At 43.9% G+C, this 26,747-nt stretch overlaps 1 protein-coding gene across 1 annotated transcript in view; it reads left to right on the top strand.

Moving 5' to 3' along the window:
• The window catches only part of RAB3B (RAB3B, member RAS oncogene family), a 78,835-nt gene that overhangs the window by 36,594 nt on the left and 15,494 nt on the right, over nt 1-26,747 (top strand). The window contains exons 3-4 of the mRNA XM_053576481.1: nt 16,794-16,912; nt 20,768-20,892. Coding sequence (XP_053432456.1) covers nt 16,794-16,912; nt 20,768-20,892 — 244 coding nt within the window. The remainder of the gene's footprint in view (nt 1-16,793; nt 16,913-20,767; nt 20,893-26,747) is intronic.

The following is a 26,747-nucleotide window of genomic DNA, read 5'->3' as shown; positions in this document are numbered from 1 at the left end:
AAGAACACAGTGGAGTTGACCATGGTTGACAATAGGCAACGATGGGAAGTGGCAGCATCTGCAAAGTGCCCTGCTCTTTTTTTTACTTATTACTATAACATGAGTTCTAACATTGTTAGGAAATCTTTATCAGTATGTTTTTTTTTTTTTTTGTGGTTTTTGGCCAGGGCTGGGTTTGAACCCGCCACCTCCAGCATATGGGACCAGCACCCTACTCCTTGAGCCACAGGTGCCACCCTATCAGTATGTTTTTAATGACTTCATTGTACTTTATAGGGAGAACGAGCCATATCCATTCATTAATTCAATCATTCAAAAATATGGGTTGCATTTACTGTGCATCGGGCATTCTAGACAGTGATGAAAGAATGAAGCTCAGCCAGGTATGGTGGTTAACACTTGTAATCTCAGTACTTTAGGAGGCTGAGGTAGGAGGATTGTTTGAGGCCAAGAGTTCAAGACCAGCCTGGGGAACATAACAAGACCCCATCTCTACAAAAGATTTAAAAAATTAGCCCCGTGTGGTGGCATTTGCCTGCAGTCCTAGCTACTCAGGAGGCTACGGTGGGAGGGTTGCTTAAACCCAGGAGTCTGAAGCTGTGGTGAGCTATGATCGTGCCACTCAACTCCAGCCTGGGCGACAGAGTAAAAGATTGCCTTTAAAACAAAATAAGCAAAAAAAGAATGAGGCTGTCTCAATCTCTGGCCTCTCAAAGCTTAGTTTTCCCCCATTGTTTGACATTTAACTATTTTCTTATTGGGAGCTGTTATAAATAATGTAGTGATCATCCATGTGCGTAAAACTTTTCCTAGGTTTCATGTAATTTCCTTTAGACAAATTCTCAGTAATGAAATCTCTATTTTACTTTTACCTTTGTGAGCATTGAATATTATCTTATTTTTAGCTTAGCTAATTCAATAGGCAAAAAATGGTATCTCATCATTTCAAATTGCATTTCTCTGATTAGGTATTGAATAATCATCTATATATTTATTAACCATTTGTTTTCTGAAAATTGTCTGTTTAGCAAGAGTCCTATTTTTATCACCAGTAATTTTTCAGCACAAGACTTGACTCTCTTCATTTCCTTTTACTTGCTGTGACCTGAGGTTGTATTAAGTATAATCTTGTTCTGTGCTTCTTTTTTCTCCCTCCTGGCTCTCTCCCACCTCACTTCTCTCCCCACATCTTCCTGTCTTGAAGGGTAGTTGGGTGAGTCACATAAAGGGTACAGCAGGTGGCAAATTAAGTAAATTCCCCAGAGAGACTTCTCAGAATACTGTGAATTGTGCTGATGTCAATTTGGAGGCAAAAAAAGAGTGGAGAGGAAATGGATTAGAAACTCTTATACTAAATTTGTCCTTGCCCAAACTCTGGGGTATTATGGGATGATGGTTCATTCAGCTAGCTTCTTTAGGATGTCTGCCATGTACCCAGATATGTGTGGGGTGCTTGTGAGGGCTTATTTGCTGGAGAAAACATACATGAAATGGGTCATAATTAATAGTCAACCATGTACATGTTGGACGGCTTCAGACTAAGTGGACATATCCACTAGACAATTGGAAATTTCCATCAGAGACTTGGAAATCAGGACCCAGGAGAGGATAAGGAGCCACTGCAAGAGACAGGAGAACTGATAAGGTGAGGTTTCACAGAAGCCAAGGAAAGAGGGTGTCTTAAGAAGAGAGGCATATGTTTAGGGAGTGTTATCTTTGTTATTTAAGGCAATAGAGATACAGTATCCACCCTTCCCTCATCTACCCATTTCTTTGTTCATTCAGTATTTTTGGAGTACCTGCCAGGTTTCAAGAATTGCTGTGGGTATTGAGGGTATAGAAATTAAAAGACACAGCCCCCCACCCCACCCCCAGTCTGAATGAGAGAAAGATCTAGGGATGGAAACAAATTCCTGATATAAGGGCTATGATCCATTCATTCAAAGAATATTTATATTTATATTAATCATCATTGAGGAATGATGAAAGGAAGCCCTATGACAGGGGTCTTCAAACTACGGCCTGTGGGCCACATGAGGTAGTGTGATTGTATTTGTTCCCGTTTTGTTTTTTTACTTCAAAATAAGATATGTGCAGTGTGCATAGGAATTTGTTCATAATTTTTTTTTTAAACTATAGTCTGGCCCTCCAACGGTCTGAGGGACAGTGAACTGGCCCCTTGTTTAAAAAATTTGAGGATGCCTGCCCTATGACCTTCAGTTTACCTGCTGGAAGTAAAATGTGCTAACTGTATCTTAGTGGAAATCAGAGTTTTGTGTGAGAGAACAATGCCAAAAATAAGAATAAGGGCATTCATCCCTCTGGCTTCCATTTCCCATCTGTAAAATAAGGGAGATGACCCTGTCTGTACCTAGGATGAGATTTGTCACACATGTGGTAACTTCTCCACTAGACTGTGAGAGTTCTGAGGACAGGGAGCACAGGGGTCTTACTGAGTTCAGTAAATACATGTAGAACTGATTACCTTCAAAAGGGCCTTCTATCTCTAATATTCTGAGCTCTGCCATGGCTAAAATAAAGGCCCAAGTACATTCTGTGGAATCCTAGAAGGAATGATGATGAATTTTGACACTGAATCCTGAAGGATTTCCCAGAATAGGTACACTTTGACCTGAACATCAAAGGTTAGATGAGGCCAGGCACGGTGGCTTGTGCCTATAATCCTAGCACTCTGGGAGGCCCAGGTAGGAGGACTGCCTGAGCTCAGGAATTTGAGACAAGCCTGGGCAGGAGTGAGACCCCATCTGTACTAAAAAAAAAAGCCAGGCATCATGACAGGAGCCTGTAGTCTACCTACTGGGGAAGCTAAGGCAAGAACATTGCTTGAGCCCAAGAGTTTGAGGTTGCTGTGAGCTATGACACCACGGCACTCTGCCCAGGGCAACAGAATGAGACTCTCAAAAAAAAGTTAGATGGGATTAGAGAGGGCAGGGAAGTGCTTTCCAATCCTTGATCCTGGATTCCAATAACCCCTTTCCTGCTCTCTTGCCCTTAGGGATCTAGCCAGTTACTACCTACGTGTCCTTGGAAAAATCAGTCATGGTAGTGATCCATGGTGCTCTGGAAAGAGCACTGGATGTGGAGGCAGCGTATTTGGCTTTTGGTCCCAGCCAAGCCAAAAAGCCAGTAGTTGTGTGACCTTGGGAAAGCCACTGAGTGTCCAGGTCTCAGTTTCCCTATCTGTAAAATAAACAGATCAGAATTGATGAGCTGTAAGACTCATTTCTTCTGGCTCTAAAAAGTCTGCATCACAGAGTCATTGTCAGGCTCCAATGAGATGCTGTAACCCTCGTAAACTGTAAGGTACTCTGTAAGGTGGTCTACACTGCTGAGGACAGATAGGGGTAACATTAAGGGGGCTGTGAAAAACCATTTTTTTTTTTTTTTTTTTGGCGAAAAACGATTTTTACTACTTCTTAGTCCGTTGCTCTTCCTAGGCTTCCCTGAACTTCTATCTCCTTCCAATTTCCTCCCATTCCCCTGGGACATACTATCTCAGCTCCCAGAGGCTGTGAAATACAAAGGGTCCGAGCAGCTGTGGGTCCGGAGGGTGGGGCATGGGGAGAGCCAGCTTGAAATTTCTGGTTACCAGCCTCCCTGGTGCTTATCATCCACACCCCTGAACCTGGCCTATAGGCAGTGAATTGAAGAGAGAGGGGGAGTCTGGCTGGGGGAGCAGGGATGGAGGCCCTGAAGAGAACCTCTTACTTTTTTGTGTGATCTCCCAAGTTGTCACTGCTCTAGGCCTTCCTATCTTTGCTTATAACACAGAACAGAAAGTGTCCAGAAAAAGGAAGTAGTATGTAGGATCTCACAGACCCTATTCTACCCAGGGCTGAAATTCTAAATGGATTTTCCCTACTCAGCACATAGTCAGCCCTTGAGTTTCATTCACTCTTCTTAAATTCCTACTATGTGCCAGGTAATATACTTGAGGGCCTGGGATTTCGCTAAATACGATTTGGTTTCAAGGTGCTCATAACCTGAAAGAAGAGACAACTGAATAAACAAACCAATAACTATAACAAACGTGATGTGTCAGTGGTATAATGCAACCGTTAAAGGGCAGGGAAGGAGATTACTCTGTGGGGGAGAAAGGAGGTCAGGAAAAACTTCAGAGACGATGTGATCTTTGAATAAGGTTGTGAATTAAAAAGGACAAAGAGCAGCGTCTGAGAAGGCCCAGAAGTGTGAAGGAGCAGTGTGTTTGGGAAACCACAGGTATTTAGACAAAACTGGAGCCCACTGGTTCAGTCAAAGAATGAGAGGAAAAGAACTGGAAGGGGGGCCTGAGCTAGATACTGAAAAGTCTATATCAACAGGGAATTTTATTTATTTATTATTTTTTGAGACAGAGTCTTACTATGTCACCCTGGGTAGAGTGCCGTGGCGTCACAGCTCACAGCAACCTCCAACTCTTAGGCTTAAGCAATTCTCTTGCCTCAGCCTCCCAAGTAGCTGGGACTATAGGTGCCTGCCACAATGCCTGTATTTTTTTTGTTGTAGTTGTCATTGTTGTTTGGTAGGTCCAAGCCGGGTTCAAACCCACCTGCTCTAGTGTATGTGGCTAGCAGCCCTAACCACTGAGATACAGGTGCTGAGTCTGAAAAGTCTGTAATCTACTAAGAAAATTAGACTCCATCTGGTGGGCTGGGAGAATCCAGGAAAAGGATTTAGACATCGAGGGAGATTATGAGATTTGGATTTTAGAAAAACCATCTGACATTCTGTGTGCCCCTGTCCAAAATGTTGCGAGACACCCACTAAATGTGTCCTTCCAATAAGTATTTATTGGAACACTCTGGCCCTGTGTTCCAGGTGCTGGCCAGGCATTGGAGACACAATAGTAAGTAGAACCAGACATCCTGTTCTTGTGGCACTTGCAGCTTGGCAGAAGAGACAGACCTTAATCAAATAATTACACAAATGATACAAAATTACAGTGGAGACTAGTCCTACAAAGGAGACGTATATGGTGCCAGGAAAGCCAATAATTGGAGCCCTTGACTTTGCCAGGAGGGTCAGGGAAGCCTCTGCAGAACTGAGCTCTGAAGAAAGAGTGTTACCTTAAAGAAAGGCACTAGGAAGGTTCTACGTAGAGGCTTTGGGGGTGGGCCTCTCCTGCTTCAGAACCCCCATCCGATTCACGTTTACCTTCTACAGTAAACAGGCCAGGTATGGTGGCTCATGCCTGTAATCCTAGCACTCTGGAAGGCCCAGACAGGCAGATTGCTTGAGCTCAGTAGTTTAAGACCAGCCTCAGCAAGAGTGAGACCTCGTCTGTACTAAAAATAGAAAAACTAGCCAGACATTGTGGTAGGCACCTGTAGTCTCAGCTAGTCGGGAGGCTAAGGCAAGAGGATAGCTTGACTGAGGTTGCTGTGAGCTATGATGATGCCAGGGCACTCTGTCAGGGTGACAGAGTGACTCTGTCTTAAGGAAGGGAGGGAAGGAAGGAAGGAGGGAGGGAGGGAAGGAGGGAGAGAAGGCGGGAGGGGAGGGAGGAAGGAAGGAAGGAAGGAAGGAAATACTACAGTAAACAGACACTGTAGACTTTAAGCAAGTACCACGTGGTGTACATCTGTTTATTTTCAGGACCTAGCCAATGCTTGGCATAGAATCAGTACCAAGCGAAGATTTGAAAGAAAACAAAGGAGAAGGGGCGGTGCCTGTGGCTCAGTGGGTAGGGCGCTGGCCCCATATACCAAGGGTGGCGGGTTTGAACCCAGCCCTGGACAAACTGAAACAAAAGATAGCCAGGTGTTGTGGCGGGCGCCTGTAGTCCCAGCTACTCAGGAGGCTGAGGCAAGAGAATTGCCTAAGCCCAGGAGTTGGAAGTTGCTGTGAGCTGTGACGCTATGGCACTCTACCAAGGGTGATAAAGTGAGAGTCTGTCTCTAAAAAAAAAAAGAAAGAAAGAAAAGAAAAGAAAGGACAAGGTCAATGCTTTAGGCATTTTAGATATCTGAACACAGTAGTACTACTCCCTTCAGAGCTAAACATCTTCCTTGGTCAGTTGGTTGCCTTGACTGTTCTGGTCATTCTGCCAATTAGCAAGGTCCCTGTGACAGGTGATTCAAAACATCAGTGATGCAGCCTTGTGAAAAGAGCACTGGTCTCTAGGAGACAGAAAACCTGAGTTTATTTAAGCTCCTTCTCGTCATTTCCTGTCTTTCACCTCTTCAATTCTCAGTAGCCCCTTTTGTGGAATAGAGATACTGGCCTTCTCTCTCAGGGTTGCTCTAAAAATTAACCAAGATTGTAAGAAAAAAAGAAAATACATTGTAAACTCTAAGAGTCAAACAAACATAAGGATTTAAATATTTGGAAGTCTGCCACATAAGTGAAGAATTAGATTTATTCTTTGTGTCTCCAGAAAACAGAGTTAAATCAATGGATAGAAATTACCACAATAGGGCGGCGCCTGTGGCTCAGTGGGTAGGGCACTGGCCCCATATACCAAGGGTGGCAGGTTTGAACTTGGCCCCAGCCAAACTGCAACAAAAAATACCTGGGTGTTGTGGCGAGCGCCTGTAGTCCCAGCTACTCAGAAGGCTGAGGCAAGAGATTCGCCTAAGCCCGGGAGTTGGAGGTTGCTGTGAACTGTGACGTCACAGCACTCTACTGAGGGTGATAAAGTGAGACTCTGTGTCTAAAAAAAAAAAGAAATTGGGCAGTGCCTGTGGCTCAAAGGGGAAGGGCACCGGTCCCATATGCCGGAGGTGGCGGGTTCAAACCCAGCCCCGGCCAAAAACTACAAAAAGAAAAGAAATTACCACAACAAAAGGAAGAACTTTTGTAACAGAACTACACATCAGTGGAATGGCTGCCTTCTGAGAAGATGGGCATCCAACATTGGAAACACTCAGTACAAGTATGCTGTGGAAGGAGTTCATATTTTGAGTGAGAAAGTGGATTGAATAACTTCTAAGGTTTCTTTTTAACTCTAGAATTCAGCGGTCTGATGGCAAGACAAGCCAAGAAGAGGGGAGAGGTCACCTGTGGCGGAGATTGTAGCATGAGCAGCAATGAATGTGACATGTATAAATAACGATGAGGAAATGCCACAAGGAATTTGAATATTAGATGAGCGCCTGTGTACCAGACACATATGATTTATTTCATGTAAGCTTTGCAGATAGTTTCCAGCCTTACACTCTGATGGAGGGCAGATTGTTGGCCCCTAGACATGGTTGGAGGATCTGCTGTCTGGAAGGCTGCAGAGTAAGCTGGGTCTGGAGGGGGGTGGGGAGGATCAAGAATAGTTTGGGCTGGGCAGCGCCTGTGGCTCAAAGGAGAAAGGCACCAGCCCCATATACCGGAGGTGGCAGATTCAAACCTGGCCCCAGCCAAAAACTGAAAAAAGAAAAAAGAATACTTTGGTCTTTCAGGTGTGGCAGCTGCACACCTGTAATCCTAGCACTCCAGGAGGCTGAGGCAGGTGAATTGCTTGAGCTCATGAGTTGGAGACCAGCTTGAGCAAGAGCAAGACCTCATCTCTATTTAAAAAAAGGAGGAAGGAAGGAAGTTAACAAAGCACTGGGGTGGGCACCTGTAGTCCTAGCTACTCAGGAGGCTGAGGCAAAAGGCACTATTGGGCCCAAGAGTTTGAGGTTACTGTGAGCTATGACACCACGGCACTGTACCCAGGGCAACAGAGTGAGACTCTGTCTCCAAAAAAAAAAAAAAGAAAAGAGAAGAAAAGGAATACTTTAGGCTACACTGAAAATGCATTGGTCAAAATACAGAATTTGAATCTAACTTTGCCTTCATATAGCTTGTGACTGTAGCAATTTAGTTAACCTCTAAGACCCTCTGTTAATTCATATTTAAAATGGAGATTCAAATTCATCCTGTTTCAGGCTGATGTACCAATTAAGAAAATAGGATGTACCAATTAAGAAAAATAGTTTAGAATAAAGGGAATCCTGGGAAGAGCACTGGATTCCAAAGGCTTTGGAATCAGACAGGCCCAGGTTTGAATCCCAATCTGCAATAGACTTGGTTGTAAGATCTAAGGGAAGTTATTATTGTTATTATTTTTGAGGCAGAGTCTCACTATGTCGCCCTCAGTAGAGTACTGTGGCGTCACAGCTCACAGCAACCTCCAACTCCTGGGTTTAAGTGATTCTCTTGCCTCAGCCTCCCAAGTATCTGGGACTACAGGCACCTGCCACAATGCCCAGCTATTTTTTGTTGCAGTTGTCATTGTTGTCTAGCTGGCCTGGGCTGGGTTCGAACCTGCCACCTTCGGTATATGTGGCTGGTGCCGTAACCACTGTGCTACGGGCGCTGAGCCCTTAGGGAAGTTATTTAACTTTTCCTCATGTGTAAATAGAGGACATAGTATTTTAGTGTTTTGTTTTTTTTTGTAGAGACACAGTTTCAAAACTTTATGGCCCTCGGTAGAGTGCCGTGGCCTCACACAGCTCACAGCAACCTCCAACTCCTGGGCTTAAGCGATTCTCTTGGCTCAGGCTCCCGAGTAGCTGGGACTACAGGCGCCCGCCACAACGCCCGGCTATTTTTTGGTTGCAGTTCAGCCGGGGCCGGGTTTGAACCCGCCACCCTCGGTATATGGGGCCGGCGCCTTACCGACTGAGCCACAGGCGCCGCCCTGGACATAGTATTTTAGAAGACTGTTTTGAAAATTGCGTGAAATAGGAAAAGTGTTTAGCATGGGCCTGGCACATAGCAATGCTCAATTAATAGTTCTGTTACTACACAAATAATAAATGAATTTCATACATAAAGCCCTTGTCTAAGTGCACGGCTCATAGTGGGTGTCCAGTTGACATTAGTCCTCTTCCCTTTTGCCTGTGTGTCTGTCTGCCACCCCGAGGGGGCCGTGGGAGGCAGGGCAGAGGCTCACTCCTGCTGGTGTTGTCCTTTCCCTGGCACAGCTCTGCCCATCTGAAGAGCTGAATGAGTGTCTGCTGTGTAGAAGTGAATTTGATTGCTCTTGATGACATGGTCTCCTTCCTCAAGTAGCCAGTGAGTCATTTCTCTTCCTTTCTCCTCCTTCCTGTCTCTTCTTTGGTTCTATTTCTGACTTTCATCAGTGGGAGGGGAATCAATGATCGTCAATGTGATTTTTAAAAATAAAAGAGAGGTTCAGAAGCAATACTATGGCCCACTTTCCATTGAGCAAGCAAGAGCTGGATTGTCATGTTTCCAATGTCACTTTTCTTTATGTGAAATAACAACTACAATGATATCAACAGTAACAGCAGCCCCTACTGTGAGTTTTATTTAGCACCTACCATGTGCTCAGTGCCCCGACAGGCTTTACCCACTCCTTATCTGCAATTCTCACACAACCACTGCAAAGTTGATCATCGCTTTACAGAAGAGGAAACTAGGCTTATTTTTTCTTTTTTTCTTGAGACAAAGTCTTGCTCTGTTGCCTGGGCTAGAGGGCAGTGGTGACACTGCAACTTCAAATTCCTGGCTCATTAGATCCACCTCAGCCTCCTGAGAGGCTGGAATTATAGGCATGCACCACCATACCCAGCTAATTTTTCTACTGTTTTTTGTTTGTTTGTTTGAGACAGAGTCTCACTATGTTACCCTCAGTAGAGTGTTACGGCGTCACAGCTCACAGCAACCTCAAACTCTTGGGCTCAAGTGATTATCTTGCCTCAGCCTCCCAAGTAGCTGGGACTACAGGCACCCGCTGCAACGCCTGGCTATTTTCTTGATGCGGTTGTCATTGTTGTTTAGCAGGCTCAGGCTGGGTTGGAACCCGCCAGCCTCAGAGTATTTGGCCGGTGCCCTACCCACTGAGCTATGGGTGCCACGCCAATTTTTCTATTTTTTCTAGCCTTGCTCTTGCTCAGGCTGGTCTCAAACTTCCAGGCTCAAACAATCTTCTTATCTTGGGCTCCCAGAGTACTGGAGTTACAGGCAAGAGGCTCTGTGCCTGGGTCATATTTCTACTCTTTAAGAAAGAGAATCTCACATTGAGATTCCAGCTGGTGGCAGCTTTGGAAGGTTTGAATGGACAAGGAAGTGACACAAGGCAAGACATCCATCCACTTCAGCCGGGCAGATCCTGGGACTCTGGCCCTGCTCTAGGAGCTGACCCTGGACGTGCAGAAACAATAACTGCTGCGTATATGGCATTTATATGCACCAGGAACTGTTTGAAGCATTTTTTTTTTTTTTTTTGGCCAGGGCTGGGTTTGAACCCGCCATCTCCGGCATATGGGACCGGCGCCCTACCCGCTGAGCCACAGGCGCCACCCTGTTTGAAGCATTTTATACATACAGTATCAATGTTCTTAATCTCACAAAACTCTATGAAGTAGGCACAAGCTTATATTGGAGATACTGCAGGTTTAGTTCCAGACCACTGCAATAAAGTGAATCTTGCAAGAAAACAAGTTACATGAATTTGTTTTGTTTCCCAGTGCATATGATAGTTATATTTAGGCTAGGCGCGATGGCTCACACCTGAAATCCTAGCACTCTGGGAGGCCCAGGTGGGTAGATTGCCTGAGCTCACAGGTTCAAGACCAGCCTGAGCAAGAGCGAGACCCTGTCTCCAAAAAATAGCTGGGTGTTGTGGTGGGCACCTGTAGTCCCAGCTACTTGGGAGGCTGAGACAAGAGAATTACTTGAGCCCAAGAGTTTGAGGTTGCTGTGAGCTGTGATGTCGCGTACTCTTATGAGGATGACAAAGTGAGACTCTGTCTCAAGAAAAAAAAAAGGAAAGAAAAAGGCTGGGTGCCCATGCTCAATGGTTAGCGCGCTGGCCCTGTGCAGTGGGATTGTTGGGTTTACACCTGGCCTGGGCCTGCTAAACAACAACGAAAAAATGCCATGTTTACACTATACTGTAGTCTGTTAAGTGTGAAATAACATTCTGTCTAAAAAACAATGTTGATACATTAATTAAAAATACTTTATTGCTGGGCGGCACCTGTGGCTCAGTGAGTAGGGCACCGGCCCCATATGCCGAGGGTGGCAGGTTCAAACTCAGCCCCGGCCAAACTGCAACAAAAAAATAGCCGGGTGTTGTGGTGGGCGCCTGTAGTCCCAGTTGCTTGGGAGGCTGAGGCAAGAGAATCGCGTAAGCCCAAGAGTTAGAGGTTGCTGTGAGCCGTGTGACGCCACGGCACTCTACCCGAGGGCGGTACAGTGAGACTCTGTCTCTACAAAAAAAAAAAATACTTTATTGCTAAAAAAGGCTAATGATTATCTGAGCCTTTAATGAGTAGTAATCTTTTTGCTGGTGGAGGGTCTTGCCTTAATGTTGATGACTGCTAACTGATCAGAGTGAACGTTACTGAAGTTTGGGGTGGGTATCAAAATTTCTTTTCTTTTCTCTCTCTCTCTTTTTTTTTTTTCTCCTGAACCAAGGTCTTTTACTCTGTTGCCTGGGCTAGACTGGAGTCATCAGAGCTTATCCCAACCTTAAGCTCTTGGGCTCAAGCAATCCTTCTGTCTCAGCCTCCCTAAGAGATGGGATCACAGCACAGACATGGAGCCATTCCTGGGGCAATTTGTTAAAATAATAATGGAGTTTGCTACATTAATTGATTCTTCATTCCCGGAAAAATGTTTCTGTAGCACCCAAAGCTTCCTTCAAAATTTAAGTCAATCCTTTCAAACCCTGCTACTGTTTTATCAACTAATCTTATGCAGTTTACTAAATCCCTTGTTGTCATGTGAATGACCTTCACAGGATCTTCACTAGGAGCAGTTTTCATGTCAAGAAACCATGTTCTTTGCTGTAAGAAGCAAGTTCTCCTCTGTTCAAATTTTATCATGAGATTGCTACAATTTGGTCAACTCTTCAGGCTCCACTTCTAATTCCAGTTCTCTTGTTATTTTTACCACGTTTTTCATTTACTTTCTCCACTAAAGTCTTGAATTCCTCAAAGTCATCCACGATTCCAAAGTTTGGAATCAACTTATTCCAAACTCCTGTCTACATTGATATTTTGACCTCCTCCCATGAATCACAAATGTTCTTAATGGCATCTAGAATGGCGAAATATTTCCAGAACGTTTTCAGTTTACTTTGCCCGGGTCCAAAATAATAAGACTTGAAAGTCAAAATGACTCCTTGATTTATGAGCTGCAGAATGGATGTTGTGTTAGCAGGCATGGGAACCACACTCACCTGCTTACACATCTCTGTAAAGGTTCTTGGGTAACTAGGTGCATTTGTCAATGAACAACATTGTGAAAGGAATTTTTTTTTCCCCTGAGCATTAGGTCTTAGCAGTGGGTTTAAAGTAGTCAGTAAACTATGCTGTAAACAGATGAGCTGTCATCTATGCTTTGTTCTTCCATTTCTAGAGCACAGGCAAAGTAGATTTAGCATAATTCTTAAGTCCCTGGGATTTTCAGAATGGTTAATGAGCATTGGCTTCAACTTTAAAATCACCAGCTGCACTAGCCCCACTTAGTCATTTGTGAGCTGGAGAATACTGTATTTGTCAGACTCTTAGGGAGAACTACTGTACGTGGTCAGAAGGAATATTCTGATAAGCTGATTGAGATGAAGAGTAAGATATTCAAAGACCTTTTTCAATGAACAGGAGATGGTGACTCACATGCTCTCCAAGGAGGGTGGCTATGTTAAATGCAGTTTTGTTTTGCTGAATAAGTCTGTGCAAATCTGAGTCGGAGCTGAATTGCTGAGGACACGGAGAAGCTGAGCCCTGACAGAAACATAGCTGTTATCTTTGCTTTTTTATCTCTTTACATCTAATCTATCACCATGCCCTATAACTTTATCTCTTAAATACCTCAATGAATCTGTTCCTGGTCTATCCCTCTTGCTACCACTCTACTTCACAAATGCTTACGTCATCTCACTTGAACCACTGCAAAAATCTTTCTATTTATTTATTTATTTATTTTTTGAGGCAGAGACTCACTCTGTTGCCCCAGATGTCAGCCTGGCTCATGGTAACTTTAGACTCCTAGGTTCAAGTGATCCTCCTGCCTCAGCCTCCCAAGTAGCTGGGACTATATGTACCTGCCATCTTACTCAGCTGATTTTTTTTTTAGTAGAGACAGGATCTTGCTCTTGCTCAGGTTGGTCTCGAACTCCTGAGCTCAAGCAATCTGCTTCAGCCTCCCAGAGTGCTAGGACTACAGGTATGAGCCACCACACTCTGTCTGCAGGGATCTTCTAACCATCCTTCCTGCCTTCCATCTCTTCTGATCCACTCTGCACACTGCTGCCAGAATGATCTTTCTAAACCTCAGATCTAATGATATTAATCCCCTTCCTCAAAGTCTTTGACTCTAGCAGATAGTGTTCATACCTCACAGCTTTCAGTAAAGCCTTCAGAGCTCTTTCTGGCTTCATCACCTACCCATTTCCCATCTCCTACCATCCTTAATTTACTCTCAAGTACTCCTATCAAAAACTCTCTGCCAAAATACCTGTCCTTCCTCTTTCTGCTTGGAAAACTTTTCCTTAGAAAAGTTGTTCTCCTTATGTCACCAAATAAGCACATCTTCAGGTGATGCTCCTGGGCTTGGTGCAGATTCCACCGTGGGAATCAGTGTGCTACCACATTTGTTTGGTTCTCCTCCTGGGTATATTACAGTATTGCACTTTTTTACTCCTTGGAAGTTGGGTGTGTGACTTGCATTGGCTGGTAAAATGGGAACAGTGAAAGTTTTGAGAACCAGTGTAATTCTTTCCCTCTGTTAGCTGCTCTGTCAGACTTTCTCCTGGAACAAGGAACATGAAGAGTAAAGCACTCAGTCAACCCTTAATGGACATATAATAGTAAGGAAAATAAAATCTTGTTGCGTAAGCTACTGAGATTTGGGGATTGTTTGTCACTGAAGAACCTGGCCTGTTCTAACGGATACACTATCTCTGCTTTAATGTTTCCAGACCTATCCTAAACCACGATGTTGCTGCCTTACCTGAACTTGTGTGACACTTGTTCTCCGTTCCACTCATCTAGTGCTGATAACATATTGCCTCATATTGCTAATTAGCAGTTTGCTATTATGCCTTAGCCACCTCCACAACTCTAATGAGGCTTCCTGAGGGCAGAAATGTGCTCATTCCATTTTTATATCACACAGAATATATTATAATGGGTGTAGGATTCAGATTTGTTTTGAATGAACCTTAGTTTCCTCATCTCTAAGATGAGAGTAACAACTCTACAGATTTTTCTAAAGTTTGTGGATAATGGGTACAAGGTAACTATTGTTCCCATTATTCACTTTTGTTATCATTATAAATGGTGTTCAGTAGATACTTGTGAATGAATCAATATTCCATGGATTGAGGTGTAGCATTGGACTTATTATCTGAAGTTCTGGATTTAAGGCCTCGCTTTGGGGCTAGGCGTGGTGACTCGCACTTGTAATCCTAGCACTCTGGGAGGCCAAGGCAGGTGTATTCCTTGAAGTCAAGAGTTTGAGACCAGCCTGAGCTAGTGTGAGACCTGTCTTTCCTTAAAAATAGAAAAACTAGCCAGGCATCATGGCAGGTACTTGTAGTCTCAGCTACTCAGTTGGCTGAGGCAAGAGGATCGCCTGAACCCAAGATTTTGAGGTGGCTGTGAGCTGTGACACCATAGCACTTTATCCAGGGCAACAGAGTGAGACTCTGTCTCTAAATAAATAAATAAAATAAGAGGCCTTGCTTTTGTCACCGGCTTTGTGACTTTGGGAAAGTCACTTACCCTTTCTGCATTTTTTGCATTCTCAAATATAATGTGTGAATTGTAAGGATTTAGAGGGATTTTATAAAGTTTAAATGAGATAATAGGTGAGGAAACAAGCATCGCACATTGTGAAACTGAATGACTCAGGGAAGATTGGTCTTCACATATAGACCTGTGGACATTTGTGAAGCATCTAGTGTGCATCAGCTCACTTTCTTACATGTTTACCTTTCCAACTAGACTGTCAGATCTTTGAAATGATGAATTGTCTTGTCATTTTTTTTAAAGTTTGAATGTTAGTTTGCTTTTCCTTGTATAAGAGTAATACATGCCCATTGTAGAGAAATAAAAACATACAAAGAAAATAAAAATCCCAGAAAAATTCTTGTCTCTTACTCAGATAATGATCTCTATTAACATTTTTTTTTTTTTTTGGAGACAGAGTCTTACTCTGTGTTATGCCCTGGGTAGAGTGCCGTGGCATCATCGTAGCTCACAGCAACCTCAAACTCCTGGGTTTAAGTGATCCTCTTGCCTCAGCCTCCCAAGTAGCTTGGCCTACAGGTGCCTGTCACCATGTATAGCTGGTTTATCCATTTTTATGTATTTTTCCTTTTTTTTTTTTTTGAGACAGAGTCTCACTATGTCACCCTCAGTAGAGTGCTGTGGCGTCACAGCTCACAGCAACCTCAACCTCTTGGGCTTACGCGATTCTCTTGCCTCAGCCTCCCCAGTAGCTGGGACTACAGGCGCCTGCCATAATGCCCGGCTATTTTTTTGTTGCAGTTGTCATTGTTGTTTTAGTTGGCCAGGCCAGATTCGAACCTACCAGCCTTAGTATATGTGGCTGGCGCCCTACCCACTGAGCTACAGGCACCACCAATTTTTCCATTTTTAGTAGTGCAAGGTCTTGCTCTTGCTCAGGCTGGTCTGGAACTCCTGAGCTCAGGCAATCCACCTGCCTAAGCCTACCAAAGTGCTAGAATTACAGGCATGAGCCATCATACCCGACCTTATCTCTATGAACCTTTTGATGTGTTTTTTTTTCCAGTTTTCTTCTGTACATATATAGTTACAAAATTGATATTACATCAACATACAAGCATTGTCTGATGTCATTAAATATTCTTACATATATAAACTCACATAAAAATTCCTACATTTTAATCATTCTCCAGTTGTGGAATAGGTAAGTTGATAATGCTTTCTATTATCTAAATAAAGCTATAACAAACATTTTTATGCATATATTTTTATCTGATTTTCTATTTCTGTTGGAAAAAATTTTAGAGGGAATATTTCTTGGTTAAAGAGTATGCTCTTGAGGGCGGCCGCTGTAGCTCAAAGGAGGAGGGTGCCGGCCCCATATGCTGGAGGTGGCGGGTTCAAACCCAGCCCTGGCCAAAAAGCGCAAAAAAAAACCCCAACAGTATGCTCCTGAAACTTCTAAATTGATTTCCAGAAAGGTTAAATCAAGTTCCACTCCCAAGCAAAGTGAGAGGTTATGCATCTCACTGAATCCTTATCTAGCTCTAATGGGAGTTATTTATTAAAAATAGGGATAACAGGGTTTTTTTGTTTTTTTTTTGAGACAAAGTGTTGCTATGGTAGAGTGCTATGGCATCACAGCTCACAGCAACCTCAAACTCTTGGGTTTAAGCAATTCTCTTGCCTCCCAAGTAGCTGGGACTACAGGCGCCCGCCACAACGCCCGGCTATTTTTGGTTGCAGTTGTCATTGTTGTTTAGCAGGTCTGGGCCGGACTCAAACCCACCAGCCTCGGTGTCTGTGGCCGACCCCGTACTCACTGAGCTTTGGGCACTCAGTCAGGGATACAACTTTTATATAATAATGATCCACTTACATTTCCTCTGTGACTTGTTCATTCCTATACCCCATTTTTGTATTGGGATTTTAATTATTTTCTTATTGCTTTCTATGAGGTTTTAAACCGACTTTACACACAAACCCATTGTGCTAGTTACCAAGCACAATGCAAGACACATAACAGGTGCCTCCTTAAATGTGCTTTGGATTTTTAGTTGATTGCCTCGGGGACATTTTAGGAACTAAAGCAGACTTTCTAAGAGACTGACTCTTTCCTTCTTCCACCAGGACACAGCTGGGCAGGAGAGGTACCGCACCATCACAACAGCCTATTACCGCGGGGCCATGGGCTTCATCCTGATGTATGACATCACCAATGAGGAGTCCTTCAGTGCCGTCCAGGACTGGTACCACACTCACTCGCTCATTTGTTCAGCACACTGCTCGTGGAAACCAAACACGTACTAGGCCCTGTGCTGTGTACTATGTAAACCCAGGGGAATGAGCCAGGAACTCACAGGAAAGGGGAGAAGACAGTTTTGTAAGCAGGTGATGAATATATCATGGGATAGGCTTAGTGATGAAGAGGGACATCCGGGCTGAAGGAACCCAACAGAAAGCTCTCTGACCCCGTTTAGGGGGTCAGGGAAGGTGCCCCGGAGTTGCTAATGTGTATGCTGCACTTTCTAAGATAAACAGGAGTTAGCCCAAGGGATGAATGGATAAGAATGTTCCAGAAAAAGAATACAGATGTGCAAAGGAGAGAAGGCAGGATGACACAGGTTGTGAAGGGTTTTGTGTGTTGGGATAAGGAGTTTGGATGCTGTCTCATGACATTTGAATTGGAAATCAAGGTTTTAGGGAGATTACTCTAGCTACAGTGGACATTGAATCCACACAGCAATTCTTTATAAAGTTTATCCCTGAGCTGGGCTGGGAGTCCAAGAGCACATCTAATCCAAGTTCATAAAGGTTTAATATACAATGGAAATTAGTCCAGCACCCCTGAGGTACAACCTCTGAGCAACTGATGTCTTCCTTCCTGGGGCATTACTCACAGGAGATGGGAGCCTGAAGGGCAGGCGCATGAGAGAGAGGGGCTAGGAACCCCTACCCCTTAGATGAGAATGGAGGAAGGTGGAGCTTTTGTTGGCTGTTCTTAGAAGCAAAGAGGCTGAGCAAGCGAGGCACACAGCAGCGGTGCTGGCCAGTGCCAAGCTTCTCTCCTGCTCCCTTTTGCCCAACAACTTTGAGGACTTCCCTTCTCCAAAGGAGCATTGGCAACTTGGAGCCTTAGCAGAGTGACTTCACAGGCTGCCTGCTACATCCCCTGTTCCAACCCATAGTCCAGGGTGTCAATGGCCTGCCCATCATTCAGGAGATTCTGTCGTTGCCTTTTCTGCCTCTAGGTCATCCTCTTCTTCCTCCTTTCTCCCCCTTCCTTTTGAACAATTGTTCTTCCCTCTACTTTCCTTCTTTCTCCTTTCCTTCCTCTCTCTCTTCCGCTTCCTTTTACTCTCTCCAGCCATGGCTTCCTCCCTCCCCTCCTTCTTTCTCCATCCCCCCTCTCCTGTCAGGACCTTCCTGGACTGACAAGCTCCTTCTCCACAGGTCTCCACACTGCTCTCTCCCTACTGGCCTTGACCTCTTTCCTTTCTCCATCAGTCTCTGTTTCGGGAACACAGTGACTTCAACACCTGGTGACAATTCCTCCAAGAATAACCTGAGCTTGTTGCTAATCTGGGAGCTGAGAGGGAATGGGGTGGGAGGAGGGAGGAAGATGAAGAGTAGCATGTGGAGGTAGGAACAGTTGTCTCCCAGTTACCTTGAGTCTGAAGACAGAACGTCCATCCCTCTCTCTCAAGCCCTGGCCCCTACCTCCCATCCAAGCCCCAGGGTCCAGTAGGGTGCCTGGCTCTCCGGGGCCCACAACAGATGGTGGGTAAGTGAATTCTGTCCTTTGAATGGCTTCTCACCACAGATGAGCAGGTTGATGGTGGGATCAGCAAGTCAGTAATTGGTCTGGGTTGCAGTTAGGGTTGAGTCAGTCAGAGTAGGTTCAGATGCAAGATCTGCCTCAGGATGAACCATTCACTGGCTCACTCATTGATCAGACATGCACCGACACCTTCTTGCTATTTCTCTGTGCTGGGTGTTGACATGCCAAAGATGAATAAGCTGCCTTTCCCTGTCCTTAGGGGGACACAGATAAATTCAGCCAAGTGTGAAATATGTGAATGTTAGGGGACCAAAAGGGGAAGTAATTATTTCTATCTGATGGGACAGAGTTAGGCCCATCCTGGAAGACAAAAAAGATGTCTCCACAATGTAAGAGTCGTATTTTATTCCTCTGGTAAAATTTTGTTTTTAATTATAGAAGTAATAATTTGAAGTTGCTCACCTTCAAAAATGTGAAAAGTAGAAACATTTGAAAAGTATTTTTTTAAAGTTTCATAATTATCTTTTTTTTTTGAACGACAGAGTCTTACTTTGTCGCTCTCGGTAGAGTGCTGTGGCATCACAGCTCACACAACCTCCAACTCCTGGGCTTAGGCAATTCTCTTGCCTCAGCCTCCTGCGTAGCTGGGACCACAGGCACCCGCCACAACACCCAGCTATTTTTTGTTGGAGTTTGGCCGGGGCTGGGTTTGAATCCGCCACCTTCCATATATGGGGCCAGCACCCTACTCACTGAGCCACAGGTGCTACCCAAGTTTCTTTTTTTTTTCTTTTCTTTTTTTTTTGGTAGAGACAGAGTCTCACTGTACCGCCCTCGGGTAGAGTGCTGTGGCGTCACACAGTTCACAGCAACCTCCAACTCTTGGGCTTACGCGATTCTCCTGCCTCAGCCTCCTGAGCAGCTAGGACCACAGGCGCCCGCCACAACACCCGGCTATTTTTTTGTTGCAGTTTGGCCGGGGCTGGGCTTGAACCTGCCACCCTCGGCATATGGGCCGGCACCCCACTCACTGAGCCACAGGCGCCGCCCGCCACCCAAGTTTCATAATTATCTTACATGAAAGAAACCACTGCTGACATGTGTTTCTGCAAATACTCATGACCTGAGGCTTCAGTGCAGACTTATGCACCAGAGAGGAGATCCGTGGAGGCACCTGGATCTAGGGAAGCTTCAGAAGGCTTCCTGCAAGGCACACTGGAGCAGCACTGGGCCTTGGAGGGTGGGTTAGTTGTGGGGAAGGGATTCCCACTATAGACAAAGGCACAAGCCATGTAGAAGCTTTTGGGACTGAGTGGGAACATTTGTGAGGTGGGAGGAAGGGTAATGAGGCTAGAGAGACAGGACATGAATAGTCTTGAACCGAGGAATCTGGATTTGATTACATAGCTAGTCAGGGGCCAGAGAAGCCACTTAAGAAAGTACACATTTAGGGGTGCAGTGACACCTGTAATCCTAGCACTGTCGGAGGCTGAGGCAGGAGGATTGCTTGAGCTCAGGAGTTTGAGACCAGCCTAAGCAATAGAGCAATTTAATAGCGATGCTGTCTCTATTAAAAGTAGGAAGATTAGCCAGGCCTGTAGTCCCAGCTACTTGGGAGGCTGAGGCAAGAGGATTGCTTGAGACAGGAGTTTCAGGTTGTAGTGAGCTATGCTGATGCCACTGCACTCTACCTACGATGACAGAGTGAGACTCTAAAAAAAAATCAGGATAGTCAGATACATGTTTTAGAAAGTGAGGAAGGGGGAGGTGGCTGAGATTTGCAATGAGGGCTTAGGGCTCAGCATCTGTGACAGCCATCAGGGGTAGGTTATCTGTCGGTCTGTCCCCAGTTGAACTAATTGGCAGTAACTTGTATGTTGCTAGTCTTATGGGAGAGAAAACATTTCTTTGAACTTCCTGGTTCTCTTTCTGACCTAGGAGGTTGTGTGTCTTAGTGAGTGTGGGCTGCTGTAACCAAAATACTATAGAATGGGTGGCTTAAATGACAAATATTTATTTCTCACAGTTCTGGAGATCAGAAGTCCAAGGTCAAGACTCCAGCATCTCCAGTATCTGGAGATAGCACCTTCTTGTTGTAATCTCACATGGGCAAGAAAGAGAGCTCCAGTCTCTTTCTCTTCTTATAAGGACACTAATCCCTTTATTAGGACTATATCCTCCTGACATAATTCCCTCCCAAAGCTACACCTTCAAATACCATCACATTAAGGGTTAGTCTTCAACAGGTGGATTTGGGGAAGGAGACACACATTCAGTCAATAGTCATTCAGTGTGATTAACATCTCTCTCGGTCTCTTTTTAGGGCTACTCAGATCAAGACCTACTCCTGGGACAACGCACAGGTTATTCTGGTGGGGAACAAGTGTGACATGGAAGAAGAGAGGGTTGTTCCCACTGAGAAGGGCCGACTTCTTGCAGAGCAGCTTGGTAAGTGTGTGACACCTGTGTACATGTACACCTAGGAGTGGAGCAAACAGAGAGGATGAGTGTGTGTTTGTCTTTGTGATATTAGTGTATGTTGTGATTGTGAATTATGCACCCATGTTCTGTGTGTATTGTTTGATATTTGTATGCTGTACATATGGGTTTTCTGCTTGTGAAGTTTAGGTAGTTCATCATTTATGACATGTATATATTCTGTTATATTGAATATGTAAGAACATTTTAAATTTATGAACTTTGTTGTCATCTCCTTTCATAAAAGATTTGAAGTATCTTATAAAAATCATTATAGTTCAGCAATAAAACAAAATAAGTGAGAAAATTGGAGCAAAGAAAAAGCAAGGGTGGGAATAAGTGGAAACCAAGGTGAGGTGAATGTATGTGTCATAAGTTGCTGGGTACCTGCAAGAACTGGGCAAAAACTTGCCTTCAATCTTCCTAGCAACCATCGCAAAAAAGGAAACATAATCAGTTACATGATTCAGAGTACCTTTAATATAAAAATAAACCCTTAATTCTAGAGAAGTGCTGCTGTTCATTGGCAACTGTAGATCAGTCTGTATGCTCAGTGTGACTATGTCCTTAATATCAATAAGGATAATAATCCTTGCGGCAATCACAACACTGGATATTATATGCTGTTTTTTACAGTTTCTCTCAATGCAAACTGATGTTTTTCCGCAAAACACAAGTCACAACAAAAGTTATTTTATGAAGGGGCAAAACTTTGTGGTTCAAATATGCAGTTCATTGATGCTTGGAAAAATCCGACCTTAAAGCATTTTGATCCCTGTGTTCCACTGAGGCCCAAGTGCTCAAACACGTCTCGGTGGCCTCAGAGCAGAACCTCTACCTACTTTTGGTTAGAAGAGTAACTTGTTTTGTATATTGAGGTTCAATGTAAGTTTGCCTTAGAGAAAGAGGTCCATAGCTATAGAAAGTTTAAAATCTTCCTCTAGAATAGAGACTGCTTAGCTTTTAGCCAGTCTCCCTAAACATGTCTCACATCCTAATGCAAGGGTCCTCAAACTTTTTAAACAGGGGGCCAGTTCACTGTCCCTCAGACCGTTGGAGGGCTGGACTATAGTTTAAAAAAAAAATATGAACAAATTCCTATGCACACTGCACATATCTTATTTTGAAGTAAAAAACAAAACAAAACAGGAACAAATACAATCATACCACCTCATGTGGCCCGCGGGCCGCAGTTTGAGGACCCCTGTAGTTGTCAGTATTGAGGAGTAGAAGGTTTAAAGTTATATTCTCTGAAGTATAACAGTTTCTGGAGTGCTTTTAAATGGGCAAATTGTATAATATGCGAGTGGTGTGAATTGTGTGTTATATATAACTGTATTATGTGTGTTGTAAGTACATGTGTGTACCCTCTACTTCTTTCTCCCCACTTCTATTCCCCAAGGTGGCCTGGACTAGAGATTAGCAAACTGTAAGTGCTAAGTAGCTAGGGAGGTGGGTTATCTTGGGTTTCACCATTCCTACTATGTCATAGAGCAGCAGTTCTCAACAAGTGGGTTGCCGACCCCTTTGGGGGTCTCCTACACATCAGATATTTACATTACGATTCATAACAGCAGCAAAATTACAGTTATGAAGTAGCAACAAAATAATTTTATGGTTGGGGGTCACGACAACATAAGGAACTGTATTAAAGGGTTGCAGCATTAGGAAGGTTGAGAACCACTGTCATAGAGGTTCTCAGAGTCCAGAAAGTATCTCCACTTGGTACAGTTCTCTGGGGTCAGAGATCATAATGCTCAAGTGGAATCTGGAAAACAAGCAGGGCCGGCCACACACGGAAGAGCAGCAACAACTGGAGACGTAACCCTGGCAAAGGCAAGGAATAGACAGCCCTGTGGTTCCGGGAACCATAAATCACGTTAATCGCACTTGCTTAACTTCAGGCTATTTGTGCTCTCAACCCATAGTCCATGGGGGGACTCCCAGCACTCTCCCTAGACCAGTGATTCTCAACCTTCCTAATGCAGCGACTCTTTAATACAGTTCCTCATGTTGTGGTGACCCCCAACCATAAAATTATTTTCTTTGCTACTTCATAACTGTAATTTTGCTACTGTTATAAATCATATGAATCGACCCCTGTGGAAGGGTCATTCAACCCTCAAAAGGGTCGCGACCCACAGGTTGAGAACCACTGCGCTAGACTGATTATTTCCCATCTGTCTTCTTTTTTTTTTTTTTTTCTGGCCAGGGCCGGGTTTGAACCCGCCACGTCCGGTATATGGGGCTGACACCCTATTCCTTTGAGCCACAGGTGCCACTCTGAGACCTTTTTTTTTTTTTTTTTTTTTTGATTTTGGCCAGGGTTAGGTTTGAACCTGCCACCTCTGGCATATGGGACCAGCGCCCTACTCCTTGAGCCACAGGCACCGCCCTCTGAGACCTTTTTATAATTTATTTTATTATTTATTTATTTTTTTCCTGGCCGGGGCTGGGTTTGAACCTTCCACCTCAGGCATATGGGGCCAGCGCCTTACTCCTTTGAGCCACAGGCACCGCCCGGAATCTTTTCTTCTATGCCTCATCTTCTACCCTCCTCCATCTGAGGTGAGCCTCCACTCAGCTTTCACAATAGCTCAAGATTCAGACCTTCTATGAAGCCTTGCTGGCCCCCAAAGCTCTTTTCTTTGTGTCCACACTTAACGTACCCCACACCTGCAGTAGTCCCAATACCCATCACACTTGGGTGACTCATTTACTTGTCTCCAGAAAGCTCCTGGAGGACAGGAAATGAGTTTTGTTTATCTTTGTACCCATAGTGCCTGGCATATGGCCTGGCCCTGAGTAGATGTGTAAAACCAGTTTTTGATTTAATTTTATAATGCAAGCGTTTGGCTACTTCATTTTACAGTCTGATGAAGACTTCCTGAGCACCTACTGTCTGCCAGGCACTGTGCTATAACGTAGGATACATTCCCTGGTCTGAAGAAGCTTGATTCAGTGAGAGAACAGACAAAAACAGCAATAGCCCAAGTGATGAGGGCTGTGACAGAGAGTGTCCCAAGAGATTGGGGAGCATGGAGGAGACACCTGCTTCAGGTGGGGTCAGACAAAATAATGCTCAAGTGGAATCTGGAAAACAAGCAGGGCCAGCGACATATGGAAGAGCAGCAACGACATTCCAGGAAGGAGACATAATACTGGCAAAGGCAAGGAATAGATAGCCCTATGGTTCAGGGAACCATAAATCACTGGATGGTATGAGACTGGAGTAGTGTTGCCCAAAGAGAGTGACTTGTGCCACTGAAATAGTGACAGATAATTTTGTATATTTCTTTTGATGTGTATTAGAAAAAAATAACGAACAAATCTGCCACCCTTGATTTATGGGGCTGGCGCCCTACTCACTGAGCCACAGGCATGGCCCAGGGTTTGTTTTTGTTTTGTTTTGTTTGAGACAGAATCTCACTAAGTCATCCTTGATAGAGTGCCATAGCATCACAGCTCACAGCAACCTCAAACTCTTGGGCTTAAGCAATTCTTTTGCCTCAGCCTCCCAAGTAGCTGAGACTACAGGCCCCCGCCATAATGCCTGGCTATTTTTTTTTATAGTAGTTGTCGTTGTTTAGCAGGCCTGGGCTGGGTTTGAACCCGCCAGCCCCAGCATATGTGGCTGGTGTCCTAGCCACTGAGCTATAGGCACCAAGCCAAAGCTGAGGGTTTTAAAGGTCAGTTAGTTTTATATTAAGAAAAAGTACAACTAACATGCCAAACTATTATGACTAAGATTTTTTTAAGGCAAGTTGGTTAAACATTTATTAGATACTTACCTTGTGTTAGATACTATTCTAAGTGTTTTAAAGTACTACTCAATTAAATCCCCCAAAACCAAGATACGCACTTTTATTGTCTCAACATTTTGTGGGTCTTTTTTTTTTTTTTTTTTTAACAGAATAGAAAAAAGAGAGCACAGAAAAGTTGAGTGACATCCTCAAGTCATACAGCTAGTAAGAGGGTAGAGCCAGGATTTGAATACAAGCAGTAGGCTGGCTTCAGAGCCTGTGCTCCTAACCACTTAACTTTACTATATAGCAAATACAGTAATAATAACTTATAGATATTGAAACAGGTACCATGTGAAATACAGAAGAACCTCTATAAGTTGACCACCCAAGGGACTATAATATAGAGGTGGAATAAGGAATTAGGCCTGTACTACTATGGATGAATGGTGCAGGTCCAATCTATGAAAATTAGGCTGACTGAAGGAGGTGGTCGATATTGGGAGGTGGTTAACTAGGGAGATTGTGCTGTATTTAGCATTAATTATCTCATTTAATTCTCCCTATAATCTTTCAAGGTGGGTATTCTAGGGCATGTCTAATACTCTGAAAAATTAGATTCAGAGAGGTCAAATAAATTGCTCGACTTTAAGGAAGGTAGTTAGTATAGATCAAATTTATATTTAACATAGATGGAAGTGAGATTAAATCTTAGTGCAGAGTTTAGGGAGACCAAAGGCTTTCGTGAATGGTCAGATGTGGCAGGTCAAGGTAACCCATCTCTGCCCAACACAATTTCCTGAGCTTGCCTATATTGATTACCAAAACTTGCCTATTTACATGTTTATCTCTCTCCAGGCTTTGAGAGCAGAGATTTTGTCTGATTTGTTTCATTATCCCAAGCACCCAGCATAGGGTAGATATTCATTAATATATTTTAGTTATTCAGTGAAAAATATGATTGAGCATATACTCTGGGTCAAGTTCTGTCCTGGTACTTAGGATCTAATTAACAGTGAATAGACAGCTGTGATCTTTACTGTCATGGAACTAATGGAACTAATGGGTAAAGAGATATTAAATAAATACTTATGCAAATAAATATACTATTAAAAATTGTATAGGCCAGGCAAGGTGCTCATGCTTGTATCTTAGCACTCTGGGAGGCCAAGGCAGATGGATTGCTTGAGCTCACTAGTTTGAGACCTGAGCAAGAGCAAGACACTGTCTCTAAAAAATAGCCGGGTGTTGTGGCAGGCACCTGGGAGGCTGAGGCAAGAGGATCACTTGAGCCCAATCTACTGAGATTGCTGTGAGCTGTGATGCCCTAGCACTCTACTGAGGGTGACAAAGTGAGACCCTGTCTCAAAAAAAAAAAAAAAAATTGTATAAATGGGTGAATCGTATGGTATGTAAATTATATCTCAATCAAGCTTTTTTTTTCTTTTTTGAGACAGAGTCTCACTATGTCACTCTTGGTAGAGTGCTGTGGCGACATAACTCACAGCAACCTCAAACTCTTGGGCTTATGCGATTTTCTTGCCTCAGCCTCCCAGTACCTGGGAGGACCGGCTCCACTACAATGCCTGGCTATTTTGTTGTTGTTGTTGTTGTTGTTGTTGTTGCAGTTGTCATTGTTCATTTAGCTGGCCTGGGCTAGATTCGAACTCTCCAGCCTCGGTGTATGTGGCTGGCGCTGTAACCACTGTGCTACTGGTGCCAAGCTTTTAAAATTGTGATACATTCTTGTTACTACAAGTGATAAAATCCCAAATCAAACTAGCATTAATAAAAAAACTAGAATTTATTAGCTCACAAAACTGGGATGTCCACTAGACCCAGGACTCAATTACATTTTCCATTTTTCAGCTTTACTTCTCCCCTCAGCCTCTTTTTTTTTTTTTTTTTTGCAGTTTTTGGCCAGGGCTGGGTTTGAACTCACCACCTCTGGCATATGGGACTGGCGCCCTCCTCCTTTGAGCCATAGGCACTGCCCCCCTCTTTCTATAGCCAGACTCTCTGCATGGGGTGTAAGAAGTGTGACGGCAGCTCCAGATTAATAGCTTCCTAATTCTTGTAAAA

The sequence above is a fragment of the Nycticebus coucang genome, chromosome 22 (assembly GCF_027406575.1).
Source record: "Nycticebus coucang isolate mNycCou1 chromosome 22, mNycCou1.pri, whole genome shotgun sequence".
NCBI lineage: Eukaryota > Metazoa > Chordata > Mammalia > Primates > Lorisidae > Nycticebus > Nycticebus coucang.
This window is presented reverse-complemented; position numbering and strand designations above follow the sequence as displayed.